General features: G+C 40.2%; 2 protein-coding genes across 3 annotated transcripts; both read left to right on the forward strand.

Moving 5' to 3' along the window:
- Positions 1–9,737: 9,737 nt before the first annotated feature.
- On the forward strand, positions 9,738–12,953 carry ptgfr (prostaglandin F receptor (FP)). Its single transcript, XM_008407046.2, has 3 exons — positions 9,738–9,827; positions 10,156–10,963; positions 11,916–12,953. Exons 2-3 carry the CDS (start codon positions 10,169–10,171, stop codon positions 12,213–12,215), a joined length of 1,095 nt encoding a protein of 364 aa, XP_008405268.1. The 5' UTR covers positions 9,738–9,827; positions 10,156–10,168; the 3' UTR covers positions 12,216–12,953.
- A 274-nt stretch (positions 12,954–13,227) lies between these two features.
- On the forward strand, positions 13,228–17,861 carry btf3l4 (basic transcription factor 3-like 4). Of its 2 annotated transcripts, none has more exons than XM_008407043.2 (6): positions 13,228–13,326; positions 13,676–13,737; positions 14,847–14,960; positions 15,072–15,273; positions 16,202–16,261; positions 17,557–17,861. In XM_008407043.2, the coding sequence occupies exons 2-6, from the start codon at positions 13,684–13,686 to the stop codon at positions 17,601–17,603; spliced, it is 477 nt and encodes a 158-aa protein (XP_008405265.1). In that variant the 5' UTR covers positions 13,228–13,326; positions 13,676–13,683; the 3' UTR covers positions 17,604–17,861. The 2 variants fall into 2 exon arrangements, with proteins under 2 accessions (XP_008405265.1, XP_008405266.1); XM_008407044.2 differs by lacking the exon at positions 13,228–13,326 and adding an exon at positions 13,371–13,454.
- The last annotated feature ends 211 nt before the right edge of the window (positions 17,862–18,072 follow it).

Consider the following 18,072-nt stretch of genomic DNA (forward strand, 5'->3'; position numbering starts at 1 on the left):
TTTTAGAGGGTGTGTGTCGCATTACGTTTTTAGTAAAATGAGATTTCAGAAAAAGAATATCATGCTTACAGGAAAAGACAGTTATCCGAAATGCGCTATGGCAGATGTTAGGTGGCTTTTCCTCTAGGGTCTGAGGTAAAATACTTGCTCACTGCACTACTTACAGCACTGTTTGATAAGCCGATGGCTCTAGTAGGCACCGTAATGGACTGGTGACCTGAGGCCGTGGCTTAGTTCACTTCTGCCTTGACCTGGCTCGGGAAATGACTAAATGATAGAAGAAACTGCTTTTACCTGCTGCCTCACTACAGCAGCATGACAGAATGGGGTCACAACAGCAGCGTACTGTAACTATAAAAGGATGAATATCATAACAGAGTCATGAGTATCTGTTGTCTTAAAGCACAGCTTTATGTTTCAGAGCTGAAGCTCAGCATGACTGATCCAGACCTCAGCACAGACATCTCTGTGATGCTACGTTTCAGTAGATTATTTACGCCTCTGCTGGCTTTATATTTTAAACTGTTTTCATTCAAATAAAACGTTTATGTCAAAGAATGAATGAAAAATGCAAAAGGAGAATAAATAAAAGTCTTCATTTACATTTGGTGGCCTTCTAACCATCACCCTAATCTTTAGCTCCCTCTACAGACTCTACTCTGCCTCAGGCTGGGCAGCTCAGAAACATTTATGTTGCATCCTGCTAGAGGAAACCTACTGGTAAATTTAACAACTACTTGAAAAATACATTTGCAGGTGGATTGAATAATTTTGTGCTTAAGTATAAAGTAAGGCCATCATTTAAAACTTTTCTTTTTAAATAACCTGAACTGTGAGAAACAGGACAGTAGTAGTACTCCACTATCAGGGCCACAGTGGTTTTATTGCTGGCGGTCCACAAACGTGCGAAACAAAAATAATAACAACTGAAAAAGATATTTTTAAAAAATGCCATTGATGGCTTTTCTCCATAGAATCATAGTATTGTAGTGTGGGAGGAAGCTGGAGTATCCAGAGAGAACCCACACATGCACAAGAGAACAGCCCCATTTCAGTACAATTTATTAATACATATAAAAATTGCTCTCTTTTGGTCCCGTGTTTTGCATCCCTTGGTTCTTCCTGGCAGATTGTGTCTCATATTCCAAACAACTGTAGTTAACGCCAAATATCAGAACAAGTCCTCAGAGACTTTCTTCTAATTAAATACAAGGCTGCTGCTGAGATAAGACAAAATGACATCAACTCATCTCCAGCAGCGTCCTCAGTCCAGACCCATAATCCCGTCTCAGTGTGTAGGACTGTGGGGAAGGAGTGGAGCTGGCTGTGAGTAAAGAGTCGAGCCACATTTCCTCAGACAGGTACAATCTCTGCAGCAGCATTCAGGATGTGTTGCCCTGCAAAAGAAGAGGAAAAGGAGGAGCGCGGCGAGTTGAGGACAAACACGCTGACTGCTGCCTGTTCATTCCCATTTAACCTCAACTGCTTGCGCTTAGGTGGAATCCTAATGTTAGAAAGCTCTCAGGTGCTCTGGGAAAATGCCGTGCAGCGCAAAGTCCACTGATTCATTCTTAGATTTGCACTTTGCGTCCTGCACATCAATCAAAGGCCCTTCATGGTAGAAACGTTATACTTTTTTGTAAAGGCATAAAAAGTAAACCTGCAAAAAAAGAGACAATTTAAGTTTTATTTCCCCAGAATTCAGAATCATTTCAAAAATAAATTAAGTGTTTCTACCCGAAACTTAGATCAATATTTGTCTCAGCTTCTGGTAAAGAATAAAACGACTTAGAATTCAAAAATTAGCTGCCTACTTTAATTACAGGATGACTTAATTTCAGAAATGTTGTAATGTAATGTTGAGGTAATCGTTTGAGAAAAACAGATACGAAGGAATAGACGAGAATAGATAGACTACCATCAGGTAGACTGAAGACAAACCGCCAGAAAAGTCAACCATCCCCACCTTACCTCCATCATAATTGTTGTCGTCTGGCCTGTATTTTGCTGTGATTGTTCGGTGAAGAAAGTGGCAACCAGGAGAAAAAAAAAGAAAAAAAACCTCAGCAGCAATATCCATTCTGACACATATCACATCCGCCGTATCCACATACCTGCTGTCGATAAGTGCAGCCTGTCTTTTCCCCAGTTACACAGCTGCTCTATTTGTTATAGCTCGGCCTTATCAGCTAGCCTGCAAAATGCCACCATCCTGCAGAGCTGTGATCGTTCTGAGATAACTGTTCATGGATGAGTTCATTGAGATTCACATTTTATCACCAAATCTTGCCTACCTTTACATTATGCACTATTTTTAGTCAAAATTCACTGAAACGTGTATTAAACCAAATATTAAGCCTTTGCTGAGCCTGCACTGCCTCCTGGTGGATACTAATCATCATTACAGTCTGTCTTACGACCAGGAGTGATGGAACTGGACAGGAGTTTAAGTGGCATTTTCTCGTGTTAAAGATTAAATTATGTAACAATATTTCTGCAGCCAGTGAATATTGCAAGACGTTGTTGCTCATGATATGCCAATTGCTCCTACTCACTGTACAAAAACATTCAAGCACTGTAAAATATTTGCTCACTAAACTTGATTCAGTCTAGTTTCTTTCTGTTGCTTTAACTCAGTTAAGTTGCATCAATTTTACCTGTCAAATTCAAAACACTTAATCAAAGCTATTTCTACAACTTTAAGTCAGTTGATATAACTTTCATCATCATTTATATTAAAATCAAAAAGACACGTTAGGAAAATATATATTTTTAAATCACTGTTTTTACACAATAAAGTTGCAACACACATGATAAACAATCATGCACGCACACCTGAGGAGGATTTTGACAGACTGTGGGCGGAAGCCGGAGTACCCAGAGAGAACCCCTTTCTGCATGCAAACTCCATGCAGAAAGACCCCGGGAATCAAACCCAGGACCTTCTTGCTGCAAGGCACCAGTGGTACCAACTGCACCCCTGTGCAGCCTCCTACTTTATAATGTGGTCACTTCACTTAAAACGTGTCTTATTTAGGGTGTGGACCCTAACTGAGCATGAGTCTGCTCCAATTCCCAAGAAGAGATGCTGGATAACTTCAAAAGCATATTTTAGGTTTATGTTTATCTTATTTTGCTTGTTTTTACCTTTTTACTATGTACCCTTTTTGTGTTTGGAATAACGATTGATTGATTGATTGATTGATTGATTGATTGATTGATTGATTGATTGATTGGTCCTTGGGATAGGGTTAGTCCCATTGGCGTCAACAAAAGTGCTGGTGAGGTCAGGAAGGTGACAGTCACAATGTTCTCCTCATGCACAATGGAAACGTCCTTGTAGAAACATGGGAGTGTTTCGCTCACATCTTCTGAAACCCAGAGGGCCCCTGCAGCATTCCTTTGAGTTGGTCTTCACAGTCTGATGGCCTCATGGAGAACAAACACAGGACTACTTTAGGGAAGCTCAGCTAAAAGCTGACAAAGAACTGCTCCGCAAATTGCTTTGTTTTGCAAAGAAAAAACCAAACAAAATCATATCGATTTAAGAAAAAATGTTAAGCAGACATAAACAATATTTACAACTCAGACATTTTTTTTATTTTTGATGAATCAATAGGTTATACAAACACAATGCAAATAATGCTCTAAAAAGATTGACATTATACGAAACATTCTGTATTTTTATTTTATTTTTTGAAGCGTGCATCATGCTGTGGTGTAGGCTTGTTCTGTGGATCACCACTGTAAGTCTTTTCCTTATGAGACTGGATTAGTTCTAGTTTCTCTCCCTCTCTTTTTAAATTGAAGATCTGCTAACATATTTTCATAAATTAAGTTAGGTAATGTGTACTTGATTACATCAGTCAAGCTGACTGAAACCGATAGCTGTTTTGTACAGTGTGTGTCCTTAATTAGCCATCTGAATTGCCCTTCCGTGAGACTGTGGACAAATTAGTTTGTCCTGTGTGTCTTTGTGTTGCCCATGAAAGGCTTGGCAGCCACTAAAGGGTACACCGTGCCTCTCAGCCAACGAATGGCCCCACGTGACTATTAAGGTATTGAACAGGGGTGGATGAATGGCTGGTATTGATAATGAGGGAAAATGAGAAAGTCTCATTTTCAAAGGTCAAAACGTAAATGTGGCAGCAGACTGGAATGCTTTATGATTTTATCAAGAAAACATGTTTTTTTCTCATAAGTCTGAAATCCTGAATCCTCATTCTGAATGGTTAATTATTTCTTGATCAGAGTGTCATTTAATTTTAGTTAATATGACTTCTAAACGATGAAACATTTTAAAATCGACTGTATTGTCTGGTGCTGTTGTTTTTTTAAATTATTATTTTTGAGATTTAGAAGCAGATGTCCTCTGACTGAAGTGTTTTTTTTTCAACTAACTTTGAGCATTTTCCCCAGCCCTGGATTTGCTGCTTTCCAGTGAAATCCCCTGTCTTTGTGGCACATCAAGTCAAGAAATTACACGGGTTTGATGTGCTCTGCTGCTACTTTGCCCGATTAACAGTTTGGCTCAGCGGGGCAGACGCCGAGGCGGAGGAACAAGACAAAAGAGAAGAGAAAACGTACAAGAACAGAAGGTCCGTCTCTCGTCTGTGAAGCTTGTCTTCTGAGCGTCTTAATGATTTTATGGAGATACTGAGAAGAAGGAAGCTTAGCTGCTTGGGGCGGGGGGGAGAAAAACATGAATTATGGGTTATTTTCCCATTTTGCCCAATTTCCTTCTGGCTCAGTCTAAAACCCTGCAGAGACTGTCAGTCTATTAGAGCAGCCACATTTGATGCCGGCAACAAAAGAATTTTTTTCTCCTCTCTCTTTCCCGTGCCTTATCTCCCCTCACATTGTTACCAGCTTCTCTGCTGCTTGGACGGTCTGACACAACACTTGAGGGTGTAATGTCACTAAAGACGTTTGCATTGGGACTGTCCCGGCTGCGTAATTAGTGATCCATAGGCTAAGTAGCAGAGCTCAGTGGGAGCGAGAGGTTTCATAACCACTTCAGGACGACAAGAGGTTCTGTTACGTCAACGAGAGCAGACGTCACTGATTCAATTTTAGAGCAAAAAGACCACAATTGAATGAAAGGAAAAAGGAGGCTGCTTTATCTTCTTTTCTCTTTCAGCAGCTGCTTTGTGTAGCTGATGAACTCATTGTTGTGAGGTTATTAAGTGAAATTATACCACTTGCACATCAGAAAAGAAAAGGGCCATGACTGTGTTATGCAGTCCATTGAACTGTTGATATCTGAAAAGTACGTTTCTTAGGAGGCTTAACGGGGAAAAAAAAAAAAAAAGGACAACAAAATTCGTTGATTCTCATGAGGTGGCAAAGTGCTACAAAACTAAAAGATAAGCTGAATGTTTAATAGACTGTTAAGTCATAAAAGGTATCCAGCAAGGATTTTAATCGAATACACTGCTATAGATGTTTAAAAGTCTGAGAAAAGTATTAGAGAAAGCGTTAGATCTCAAGAAGCCTCAGGCAGCTGGCTCATTTCGGGTATTTAATTTTTTTTTTTTTTTTCATTTAAGAGATAGACATCATAATTTTGTGCATAAGCCTAAATTGTTTTCTCTGTGACTTTACTATTGACGTAAAAAAAAATAAAAAATTAAAAATGAACATTTCAATTTGATAAACAAAAGTTTTATCAGAGCTCAAAGTGACAAACTGAACAAACTGCTTCCAAAAAAACAAAGAAAACCAAAAAAGCGAAACGGCTCCTCAAACAGAGGCATTAGATTAACAGTGACGACTTGCATGCATGCCTTTTGTTTTATCTGTTCAAAGTAAAGCTAAATATAAGGAATGACGTTTGAATTTCCCCTCGCAGGCTGTTGCAGCATCCCTCTGAGGTTCACTTTGTGTTTCATCCTCTACTGAATGATGCAAGAACTAATAACAGCAAGTGTCTTTGTCTTCAATCGTTCTAAAGGCTTCTATGCATTAAGAAATGATGCATGCATGTTTGTTTTTGACTGACGGTGCACGCACGGATAACAAAAGGTATTTTTTAAAGTTAAACATTTTTGAACGTATTTGGAATTTTTGAAGACGCAACTCCTCTAAGACAAAAGGAAACGTTACACAGGATTTTCTTTACACCAAAACACAAACTACGAGAAATAAGATGTGAGCATTGAGTGTGTTTTGTAAAATTTTTTTACAACCCTTGAACTTTTTTCCTCATTCTGTCCCATTGCAGTCACAAACCGCTTTGTATTTTATTGCAATTTTATGTATTTGACCAAGGCAAATTTGTAGATAGCTTTGAATCCGCCGTATGCCGCGATTACTTCAGCGTTGAGAACTTTGTGCTAGACTTTGACTGGGCAACGAAGGGGAGTAATTTCATAATGATGCCCACAAAGTGAGCAATAATTTTGGCTGAAGTGATTTCTGCTGCTTTACCTGGATTCTGGCCAAGAGAGTGAATGAATAAATTGAACTGAACATGAGAGCAATTCTCAGAAAGTGCTTTAAAAGTTTCAACGAGGTGCTGCAGTTGCTGTCGATGTCGGGAGACTTAAACAACACGATGACCTTTCTGCTTCAGCGGTGAGCGTGAGTCCAGGTTGAGAGGAGAAGACAGCTTGTTATGGAGACAGAGACATGGAAGATTTTTTTTTTTTTCCCCAACTTTGGGTGTGAATATCAAGACAGAAGAAACAAATGTAGCAGGAAAATTGGTTAAATGTTCAATATTTATTTTCTACACAGCAAATTTTGCAGACTTAACTGGAGATGGGAAATTATGTTCCAGTTCCAAGTGTGAAAACCAATTACGAATTTAATGATGGCACTTGACTTAATGTAATGTTTTGACTGTTGATTCTATGTTGACGTTGTGTTTTTGTGTTTGTTATGATGTGAAGCGCTTTGAAATGCCTCGCTGCTGAATTGTGCTATACAAATAAAATTTGATTTGATTTGATTTGAAGTGTTATGACTCAGTAAGCAGAATCGTTACTCTTAGCAAAACCAGTTTTGCTTAGGAAACTGGTTTCTCTGCAATTGTCTCTGCATTTTGTACTTTCACTCAATGCAAGATGTGCACACCTTTTTTTTTTTTACCTTTTAGTGTATCTTCAAGGGAGCTACATTGAACTTTGGGGTCTGGATTGATGAGAAAAACCCTGACCTTTCACCTTAAGGAGACTGAGTTATATATTTGCTGTTTGTTTTGTTTCCACCTTGCAAATCTGGAAACTTCATGAGTAAAATTATGACACTACTCAATCGATTCCCCAAGGAATGAGTAGCATCTCACTAAAGAGAGTTTCTTGATGTAATGGGACACAAAACTTGTTTTTAAGAGACAAGTTTTATTTCTTGTTAGACCTAGAAACTTTCTCGTGTTACCGACATATGAAAATGCGTTTCTCTGACAAATCATGACTTCTTAAAAAGGCATAAAGGGGCTTCCTCCTCCGACTCTCCGTCGTCTCACTCTGTTTCTGTAGACTGAAACATCCCACAAGCTGTTGCCATTTGGCTGATGTGACCTTTTTCGTTTAAACAAAATCATAGCTTGGTTTTTCATGAGATATAAATGTGGTCCAGTGGTGGAGAAAGTACCCAAAAAATGTACTTTAAGTAGACGTACAAATACACAGACAAAAATGCACTCAAGTAAAAGTAAAACTACCACATTAACGTTTGTACTTAAGTAAAAGTAAAAAAGTACTGGCTTTTAAAAATACTTAAGTATTAAAAGTAAAAGTACTTGCTGAATGGATTACCTAATCGCTAATATCATTAAGTGAACCGATTGTATTCAATTTTAATACATTAGAAATGTGCCATTTTAATAAACAATGACACAGATAAAGCATGTTTTTATTGTGTTTATTCTGTAACATAGTTTAGACTTAGATATGTGATTCTATGCATGATAATTTCAGGGATGGAAACATCTTGTCTCCTGTTCAAACATAACATGAACTTCACTTTTTTTTTTGACACTAGTGGCATTTATTTTGAAAGAAATCCAACAGAAAGGGGATGGAAAGAAGGTGGGTGGGAGAGAACAGGCAACCAAGGAGCCAGTAGCAGTGTTGTAGTCAAGACCACCAACCCAAGACCAAGTCAAGACCAGCACCTACATGACACAAAAAATTAACTTTTACCTATCAAAATTGCTTCTCAAATTGATCTGAAAGATCCACATTCCCATAAAACACCTAGATATTAATTACTTAGAGCTGAAATAAATTTAACCAGTAAAGATCCGTCTTGAAGAATCAGATCGTTCCTGAATATCATACCACTTTATTGCACTTTGGTACCAGCGTTGTCCCATATGGGCGACAGATGCAACATGTGTCTCAGTACAGCTAGCTTAGCTAGCATCACGTCCACAGATCTTACCTTTCTTTAAGCTTTCCTTCCAAGTGACGCTAAAAGTTGGACGAACCCACAGTCTGTGAAAGTGAAGCGCTGCTGATTTTACATGTCGCCATGTCAATTTATGCAGTGCTATTATAGTACTAAGGATTAGACAGACATCTTCTCCCGCTCAGAGGAAACCACTGCGCATGTCTTGGAGCTCCGCGTGCGAGTAAAGGGGGAGGCGATGGATGACAACAGACACTAAGTCACGTTATTGCTCGGATTTTACGGCGCCAGCGTAAGTCCCTGAACTTCACATTTTAACGGAAAAAAGAGCAACGCGACTTGGATGTAACGAGTAACGCGACACTTTTGTAGAAATGTAGTGAAGTAGAAAGTACAGATACTTACTGTAAAATGTAGTGGAGTAAAAGTAGAAAGTACCCATTATTAAATCTACTTAAGTGAAGTACAGATACACGAAAATTGTACTTAAGTACAGTAATGAAGTACTTGTACTTCGTTACTTCCCACCACTGATGTGGTCACAGCGAGAAAGTTCCAATGCTACTGTATTTATTTTCCATCTCCGGCAGTGAAACACTTCCGTACGTTCCTAGTCAAACATGCAGAGCTACTTTGTATTCTTCTACTTTATTTTCTTTTTGTTGTTTTCTAACATAACCCAAAACGGCTGAAAAAAAATCCCAGACCGGTTCGACCATTATCTAAAAACATGGAATAAAAGCTTTACTGAGTTAGAGCCAAACTGAGAATAGCCTACTCTCTAAACGTAATGTCCATTTTTAAAACATTATGCCTCCTTATTTTATTTTATTTTTTACCTAAATGTTTCTGTTTTGAGCCGAGAGTAAGTGACTTTTTAAGTTTTCCAAAGTCTGTCACTGTAAAATAAGTAGCTATCAACTCTTCCTCGCTCCGTTCAATTCTCAAATTCATGCCTGTAAGTCCTGGGTGGGAGTGGGTGGAATGGTCACTTCCTCCCCACTCCACCCTTTGGTGTCGCCTCGGTCTTTACATCCATTTTTCTGACTTGTGCTGTTAGAGAAGCGCAATTGAGTTAAATGGGTGTCAAGTGAATTAAAGACAATGCGTAATTTAAACAACGGACACAACTTTGTTTCACTGCCAGGTCAGATTTTCGCCTGACAAAGAAAAAAAAAAAGAGGACATTCGGTTTTTTCCTGTTATTTTTCTGTCTCTTCCTGTCCCCTTCAATCCCCCCAAGAAAAGATATTTCAAATTCAAACGTTTTTAAGGTGCGTCTGAGTCGATGATGCGCAGCTCGCCTCGTCTTTGAGCTCTCGCCAAGGTTTCCACCTGCTGAGCGAAGGCGGAACAGCGACTTTCAGTGACAGTCGCCGAGAGACGGAGAGATGCGCCTTTAATTCTGCTGATTCAAAAGACAGCGACTTAGGGAGGCTGTTTACCACAGGAGACAGCAAACTAAACTGGAGGTAAGAAGTATTTCTTCTTCTGATATTTGCAGGCGCTTAACACGAGCGACATCTAGACCTGGAATTTGCTTTAATTTACCAGTTTTATTGAGCTGGTGCGATCATTATTTTTTTTTAAACTATGTTCTGTAATATTCTTTGATTTGAAAATATTTTTTACAGCTCAAGCTGAGCGCAAATGTTATTTATAAACATGAGGATATCTTTAATCTACAAAAAACATCTGTATGATTTGTCAAGAAAATCATACAGCGCAAAATACTTGTAAAGTTATGATTCAAGTAGATTCAATCTGTTTTTCAATATTTTTTATTTTTTTTTTTTTGAGATTGCAGTAAGTGATGTCATCCAATGAGAGCTCCGAAACCCAATACGGGTCAGAGGTCAGAGGTTCCAACTCCACCTGCTGCCATAAGGAGCTGTCTGTCACTGCATCCGTCATCTCCATGACTGTGGGCATCTTCTCCAACAGCTTTGCTCTCTTCATTCTGATCAAATCCTACAGCCGCCACCGCATCAAGTCCAAGGCGTCCTTCCTGCTGTTTGCCAGCAGCCTGGTGACCACTGACCTGCTGGGTCACCTCATCAACGGCTCCCTGGTGCTGCACGTCTACCGCTTTCACAGGAAGTGGGACACTTTTGACCCGCATGGCATCGTCTGCAGCATCTTCGGGGTGTGCATGGTGTTCTACGGCCTGAGCCCCTTGTTCCTCTCGAGTGCAATGGCCGTGGAGCGCTTCATCGGCGTAACCAAGCCCATCTTCCACTCGGCAGTGTTGTCCTCGCACCTCATGAAGAGGCTGCTCGGTTTCACCTGGCTGCTCGCCGCTCTGGTGGCGTTGCTGCCTGTGCTGCTGAGGAGACCCTATGAGGTTCAGAGGTCCAGGAGCTGGTGCTTCTTCCACATGGAGCAGCCCAGAGACTGGCTAGATGTGCTGCTGCCTCTGATCTTCTCCATTCTGGGTCTACTGGCTCTTCTGCTCTCCATCGTGTGCAACACTCTGGCGAGCTGCGCCCTGCTGCACGGCAGGCTGCGCCACAAACCCGGCAGCAGAGGCACGTCCTACCACCTGGAGATGATCTGCCAGCTGCTGGCTATCATGCTAGTGTCCTGCGTGTGCTGGGGGCCATTACTGGTGAGCATTTGTTCCCGGCGTGTCGTTACTTAGCAGATTTGAGGGGAAGAATTTCGCTATTTTTTTTAGGAGCCAATACAAAGAGCTTCACTGGTTACATATTTGTTGGTGTTTGAGGTTTTGAGAGTGAGATTAAGACCTTAATCAGTCAAAGTACAATCCTAGGCTTTCTATTCCCTATCTTTATTTTGATTTACTCACTAGGTTACGTTGTAGTCAGAATTAAGGTATGCATGCTTATTTTATTTTAACTTCTTAACTTTTCTCTAAAGCGATCAGGATCAAAATTATAGGCTCAAATATGCAGATGTTGCCTCCCGCTAATATATTCATCAGGAAATTGTAGAGAAATTGCACTCCATTTGTAGCATTAAGCAAATTTCTGTCTGCATATTTAAATGCTGCTATCAGAAACAGTAGCGCTCCTACAAATTGATTGGTTTCCTGGAATGGACATAGCTTTTAAACGTAGTGCACAAATCTTCATTATGGTTCAGGTCGTGGGCGTTTGAGAAGCTTAATGTTAGCCTGCATTACCCATTCCATTATGTGTTTTGAGATCGTTGTCCTTGGTGACAATAAAGACTCTTCACTGTGGACAGACACACTGGAGTTCAAGCGTCTTTCTTGTCTTTAACTTCTGGAGGTTCCCTGGGTTGTTCTTGAACATTCGGGTCAATCTCCTTTCGCATAACACACTTGGGGTGTCCACCCACATCATGCTCCAAAACGCAAATCAAAACTGATCGTTGGATAGATAACTTAGTCATTGACGAAATATAGATCACAACGCGGTGCATAAAACAAGAAAAACGTTAATTTTACATAAAATGTAGATTTTTTTTTCAGCAATTCTTTCTGTCTTTCATTGGAATAACTGGCCAACAAACTCAAATTCAAGCAATTTTCTTTAGCTCTATAGTATTTCACTTTGTATTATTCTGTGCTCCAGGTCCACGTGATCATTCTCAGCACCATAGCTGAAGATGAACCGTCCAGTTTCAGTCTGCTGACGACGGTACGGATGGCCACATGGAACCAGATCTTGGACCCCTGGGTCTACATCCTTTTGAGGAAGGCCGTCCTGAGGAAAATCTTCATGTTGTTTCACAGCTGCTGGGGCTCAAAGCTGCACACCTTCCACCGCTGGCAGCGCAGCACGCTCGGCAGCTCGGGGGAGCCAAGCAAATCTTACTGCATCCGCTACAGCAGACAGCCCCTGCCAGACACCACCGTCCAAACCATCACCTGAACTCTGGCCAGAAAGGTTTTATCTGAAGAGAAAACAGGACCAGGATGTGGAAGAATTCACATGTCACTGGTTGACTACGCAAGCGGCAGTGCAGTTCTGCTCTGAATGACGTTGCATTTTAACATCACATTGAGAATCGTCTTTGCTCCATAAGTGGCCCAGAACAAAACTGTCTGAAATTTTTAATGCTTAGGAGACATTTTGGAGGATTATTTCCACCATTTGTTGTTTTAGTGAAGCTTAGTGTCTCTGTTTTGAGTGCAGCTCCAGAGTATCGTACCACTTTGACGTGAAATGTGAATGAATGATTTCAGCATAGGACCGTACATGCATGGCAACAACAACCACTGATGTAATTTGATCAATATTGACCTTGTTTTTGATTCAAACATTTTGGATGTGAACATTTCTGCTTAACTCCATTACACAGAAACATTATTTCAAACTCCTGCAGCTGATTGATGTAAGATGGCTGAGAGTTTTTGTTTTGACCTTTCATTGTAAATGGCTCCTGCTATTGAAGCAGTACTAAAATACAGTCGTGCAAACTATTTAGAGTGGTGGTTTCTCGCTAGATGAGAGAAATGTCGGTAATTGAGCTAATAGAGCCCCACAGAACAAATCTCTCCCACTTCTCTAGCGTATTTTCACAAAAGAAATGGTTGATTTTTGGGCAAAATGTTTTCAACGACTTACAAATATTAAACTAATGTTATGTCATTATGTTAGTGTGATAGTTTCATTACCTTGATTACTTTATGAGCTATCGTTTTCATTAGTGCTACTCTAACATATTAGCTGTAAAAGTCAAGTTATGTCAAGTGCAAACATTGTAAATAGAGGTTGGTAAATACAGTCCTAAAAACATAGAATACAATTTATGCGTATTTTAAGAGTATACGGTGTCATTAAAACTGAACCTCAGTGTAAAATTTAGGTGTTTTACGAATCAATATGAGAAAGCAATTGCTTTGTTTTTGTAATATGCTAAACGTCCACGAGGTGTCAGCATAATCCCGATCTCAAGTCTATTACTGGTCGGAAACGAAGAAGAACAGAAAGACGCCGCTGTATGCTTCTCTGCTGCAAACATCTGGGGAGATTTCTGCAGGTTTGTTCAGATTACAGCTTGTTTGTGTGAGCGGACTGTGAGGTCGTTGTTTTCTGGACAGAGAAGAGGGCGGAGGAGAGGACGGCTGCGCTGTTTGTTATCGGTTCATGTGTGCAGCTGTTGGACAGGCAGGCTGACCAATTCACATCTGATCGCATCAGCTGGCTTCCAATTTAAAGCATGTGTGCTCTTTTTATAGATCTGTTTTATTTCTGCACGGTGTTCCTTAAAGGCACAGCTAGCTAATGTTGAAGCTAATAAAAGCAGCTGTTATGCCATATCAGTAGTTCTTTTTTTTTCTTTTTTTTCTTTTTTATGCTGCTGATGTCATTGTGTGGTTTCCTGGCAGGTGACAGCATGAATCAAGAGAAACTGGCAAAGCTTCAAGCCCAGGTGCGGATAGGAGGAAAGGTGAGCTGTCCAATTCAGTCTGGTCTTTGGCAACAATGGTATCTTAAAAACGTGTTACAAAAAAGCAATGAGGACTAAGAAAGAAAGAAGGAGAGAAAAAATGGTTCAGACTGTCAAGATGCAGAAATACGGAGCCTATAAAAGTATTCACTCCATGTAATGCTTTACTCTTTTATTGTTTTTACAAATCAATCACAATAAACAAAATGTAGATTTTTTTATTTATTTTTTTACACAAAATAAATAAAATATACCCCTCCCCTCTCTTGAATGTTAAAGGAAAACTAATTCCTACAAAATAATGAGGATTAAATAAAACACAATAAGGACATAAATATTCACCCCATTCATGTCAATAATTGACAGATGCACCTTTGGTTGCAATCACAGCATGGAGTCTGTGTGGATGGGTCTCAGTCTGGATCCTGCATTTTTCTTGCTAAACTGTTGAAGCTCTGTCCGGTTGTGGGGATAGGTTGTGAACATCCCCCTTTCAAGTCACAAATTCTCTAGGGGATCAAGGTGTGGACTTTGACTGGACCACTCCAGAATATCCACTTTATAGACTTCAAGTCCCTTTGCCCACTTGTTCACACTGCAATGCAACTTTTTATGGCTTTCATTTCACTATGACTTCCTTCTTTTAATTTTTTACAACACCCAGAGTGGTAGATTACATAGCTTATGGTGTTTCCGACAACATATTCTCCCACTTTAGCTATGAATCTCTCCTACTCCCCTAGAGTCACTAGGGTCTCTTGGCTGCATCTCTGCTTAGAGCAGTCAATCAGTATTTTAGGTGGAAAATCATATCTGGGTAGGTTTGTAATTGTACCATACTCTTCCCATTTTCAGATGATTGATTGACCAGTGTTGAATCATTTGCTTCAGCACATTACTCTCTCTGAAATTGATTAAGCATATTGAAATATTAAAGGTTTTAGACTCAGATTAATGAATTAAAATCAGGTTTTGCTTTGTCGTGCCAAACAAAAACTGTTACAGTAGTCAATTCATTATTCATATGTTTACCCACTTTTTCCATATCTCTGCACTTTTGCAAGTGGCTTTATCACTGAAGAGCTTTTATTTTTGTGTTTTGGTTTCAGGGCTCAGCGCGCAGGAAGAAGAAGGTGGTGCACAGAACCGCAACGGCAGATGACAAAAAGCTCCAGAGTTCACTGAAGAAGTTGGTTGTCAACAACATAGCTGGGATCGAGGAGGTACAAACACGAAATTGAGCGCTTCTACGTTTCATAATAACCCAGGCAACTTCCCTTACTTCGCAGCACGCCAAAAATGCTTGGACTTAATCCGCTCTTTCTCCGCTCCAGGTGAACATGATCAAGGACGACGGGACTGTGATCCACTTTAACAACCCGAAGGTCCAGGCGTCTCTGTCCGCCAACACGTTCGCCATCACGGGCCACGCCGAGACCAAGCAGCTCACAGAGATGCTTCCCAGCATCCTCAGTCAGCTGGGAGCGGACAGCCTCAGCAGCCTGCGGAAGCTGGCTGAACACTTCCCCCGGCAAGGTGGGTGCAGGTCGAGCGAAGGATTCGTGTCCGTAGCTGTTGGTGTGGAGAAATAAGTAGCTTCCTAAAATGTTGTATTGTGGATATTTTGTCATCCTAAGAAGAGGAATAAAGTAGCACAAATATGTTACCGGATTAGATTGCTTGATTTCCTAATTCTGGGAGGAATAATTTGACCAAAAAACTTTGAAAGAACCTCCATCTCAATAGAGACAAGATGGTGAGTGCTGCAGTTTAAGGGGATCTTTGTCCAATTTCAGCTAATGAATACATAACTTGCTCATTAAGTCGAATATCAACATATGGACTCGTCTGTTTATTGGAAAAAGTGATCTGCCTCAGCAAGTTACTACATGAGACCATCTAGTAACTCATCTAGTAACTACAGACTATAAGTATATAGTGACAGACTGAAAAGTAAGAACTCATTAAGCTTTAACTTTATTCCTGGAATCATTATCTCTGTACATATCTTTTATGCCACTGATATGCATCCAGTCATTAAGCTTGTTCTCATGTTCACAATGATTACATCTTGTTCTGAAACTAAGATCTCCAGTCTGTTTTGTACACAAAATGGAGAGCTGTGCGATAAAAATGGAAGTGTGTAATTGGAGTACTGTTGCTGAATACTGCAATAATAATGTCCGTTATGAGTCACCCACATGTCCCTGAGTTCTTTCTCTCTTTTCCCCGATATTTTCTGTGAGCTTTAGCATCTTAGGATATATATGCTGTCCATCAATGGCAATTGGAGATTATTAAATAGTATGAAATCATTTCATCTTTTATTTAAACCTTTAGAGACTCGGTAACAACAGGTTATTAAAATAAACCCTCCTGGTATTTGATTTACCACAAGGGAAATGTTAGTTTTAAATTATGCAAACATAATTGGTTTATGTTTTGGATCTTTCTTCTCTCTCAGCTCTCGATGGCAAACCTCCAAAACCAGAAGACATTGAGGAAGAGGATGATGAGGTTCCAGGTATGTTCTTTGTAAATGTCACAGCTGTTTAGAGACGCTGTAAGCAACGAAAATTCGGTCGCGCTTGCTAAATCTAATAGAGTAACTCCAGTGTATAGTGCTGACATTGTGTAATTTAATCACAGTATAAATCCAAGTGTCCTGTTGTGACCTCTGAGGTTTGTTAGAGAATATTAGAGAACAAACAGCGTCGTGAAGACCGAGGATCACAGCGGACGGCTCGGGGAGAAAGTTGGTGCCGAGTTGGGTTATAAAACAACATCCCAAGCTTTGATCGCCTCACTGAGACCTGTTCAATCTATCGTCTGGGAATGGAAAGAGTACGGCGCAACTCCAGACACCTACTCAGACACGTCCGTCGACCTAAACTGAAAGGCCTGGCCAGGAGTTCATTACTTACAGAAGTACCCTAAAACCTGTAGCAACTCTGGAGGAGCTGCAGAGGCCTACAGCTTAAGTGAAAGAATCTTTAGCAAAGACAACTAATTGTAATTCCACAAATTTGATCTTTATAGAATAGACGGCCATAAAGATCATGACGTGTTGTTAGCAGTTTACCATAAACCATGCTGGATCGCAGAAAAACTCTTGAAACTAGTTGTAACTCCAGCATTGCCCTCTCGTTCCACTCATAAATGCACAGCACCTATACTTTTAAATGATAAATTGTAGCTGTAGGCTTAGAAATCAATAAAATGTTTTAGCCATCCATGCAATTCATCTACCGTATGTGAGCTTATCTGTCCGTCTGTGAAAAACCACAGTGTCTGTCAGCCACACTAAAACACTAAAAACATTTCCGCCTCACAGAAGACTTCTCTGAATAAAAGAACTAGATGTACTTCCTCAGGTGTCGCCGGACTCAACAAACTCCCAGCAGACTCTGTTCACGTTCAGCTTGTACAGTCCCCCGAAACCAACGTTACAGACAGGATGTGCCTCTAGAAACAAATATAAAATGTCAGTAAGATGTGAGTTAAGCTTACATCTGACATTAGCAATCTGACTGACGTTTTTTTTTTAAATGTCTCCTCTTTGTCTTCTCTGTTCCTTCATCTGTGTTTTACTTCATCCTCAGTGATCTCATTTTTGTTTTTCTCCTCGCTTTCCTCCCTTCCTCATGTCCTCCTTTCTCTGTTTTTTTCTTCTTGTGTCCTCCTGTGTATCTTCAAAATATCACAAACTTAATATCTTGGAAGTTTGTGGAAAAAATGCGAACGTGTTGAAATGGTATGAATGCCACTGCAAAGCATTGAAGCTGCGTAAATAACAGCGTATCTGCTCCTGTGTCGCAGATCTGGTGGAGAACTTCGACGAAGCTTCAAAGGACGAGGCAAACTAGCGCAGACATTGATGACCTCTTGGACTGAGAAGAAGCAGAAACGTCTCTCTGCGTTTGTCGCCCAGGCATTTCACATGTCATCTACAATCCCAGAGACTTTTCTACTTTACAGTCAGGCTGGCGTGTGGAAAAACCTGGCTTAAATCTCACCACTTTATTATTAGTCATCGTGAAGATTACACGTTATACACAGAAGGTCTTAAAACTGTTTCATTTTGTTTATGGCAAAATAAATGTGACAAACATTTTTTTAAATTATTTTTTTACATAGTGCCGTGGTGAATGCAGAAACGTTATTAACCTTTTTTTTTGCCCCCTCAGAGGTTTTGTGCTTTTGTGCTTATGCTGACTTGCTGAATCAGCCTGACAGATTGTGCATAAGGCTGGCATCTATGCACTGTTATCTTGGCTCGCACACTGTCCTGCGGGCTGTGTGGACAGCAAACTGGGGAGGGACGTTTCTGCACAC

The sequence above is a fragment of the Poecilia reticulata genome, linkage group LG4, assembly GCF_000633615.1.
Source record: "Poecilia reticulata strain Guanapo linkage group LG4, Guppy_female_1.0+MT, whole genome shotgun sequence".
Lineage (NCBI taxonomy): Eukaryota > Metazoa > Chordata > Actinopteri > Cyprinodontiformes > Poeciliidae > Poecilia > Poecilia reticulata.

What these genes read in the sequence shown, in the direction of transcription:
- ptgfr (XM_008407046.2), top strand. Translation starts at nt 10,169, where the DNA reads ATGTCATCCAATGAGAGCTCCGAAACCCAATACGGGTCAGAGGTCAGA. An exon ending in TGTGCTGGGGGCCATTACTG is followed by an intron (nt 10,964 to 11,915) that starts GTGAGCATTTGT and finishes TCTGTGCTCCAG; the next exon opens with GTCCACGTGATCATTCTCAG.
- btf3l4 (XM_008407043.2), top strand. Translation starts at nt 13,684, where the DNA reads ATGAATCAAGAGAAACTGGCAAAGCTTCAAGCCCAGGTGCGGATAGGA. An exon ending in AGGTGCGGATAGGAGGAAAG is followed by an intron (nt 13,738 to 14,846) that starts GTGAGCTGTCCA and finishes TTTTGGTTTCAG; the next exon opens with GGCTCAGCGCGCAGGAAGAA. An exon ending in ACATAGCTGGGATCGAGGAG is followed by an intron (nt 14,961 to 15,071) that starts GTACAAACACGA and finishes TCTCCGCTCCAG; the next exon opens with GTGAACATGATCAAGGACGA.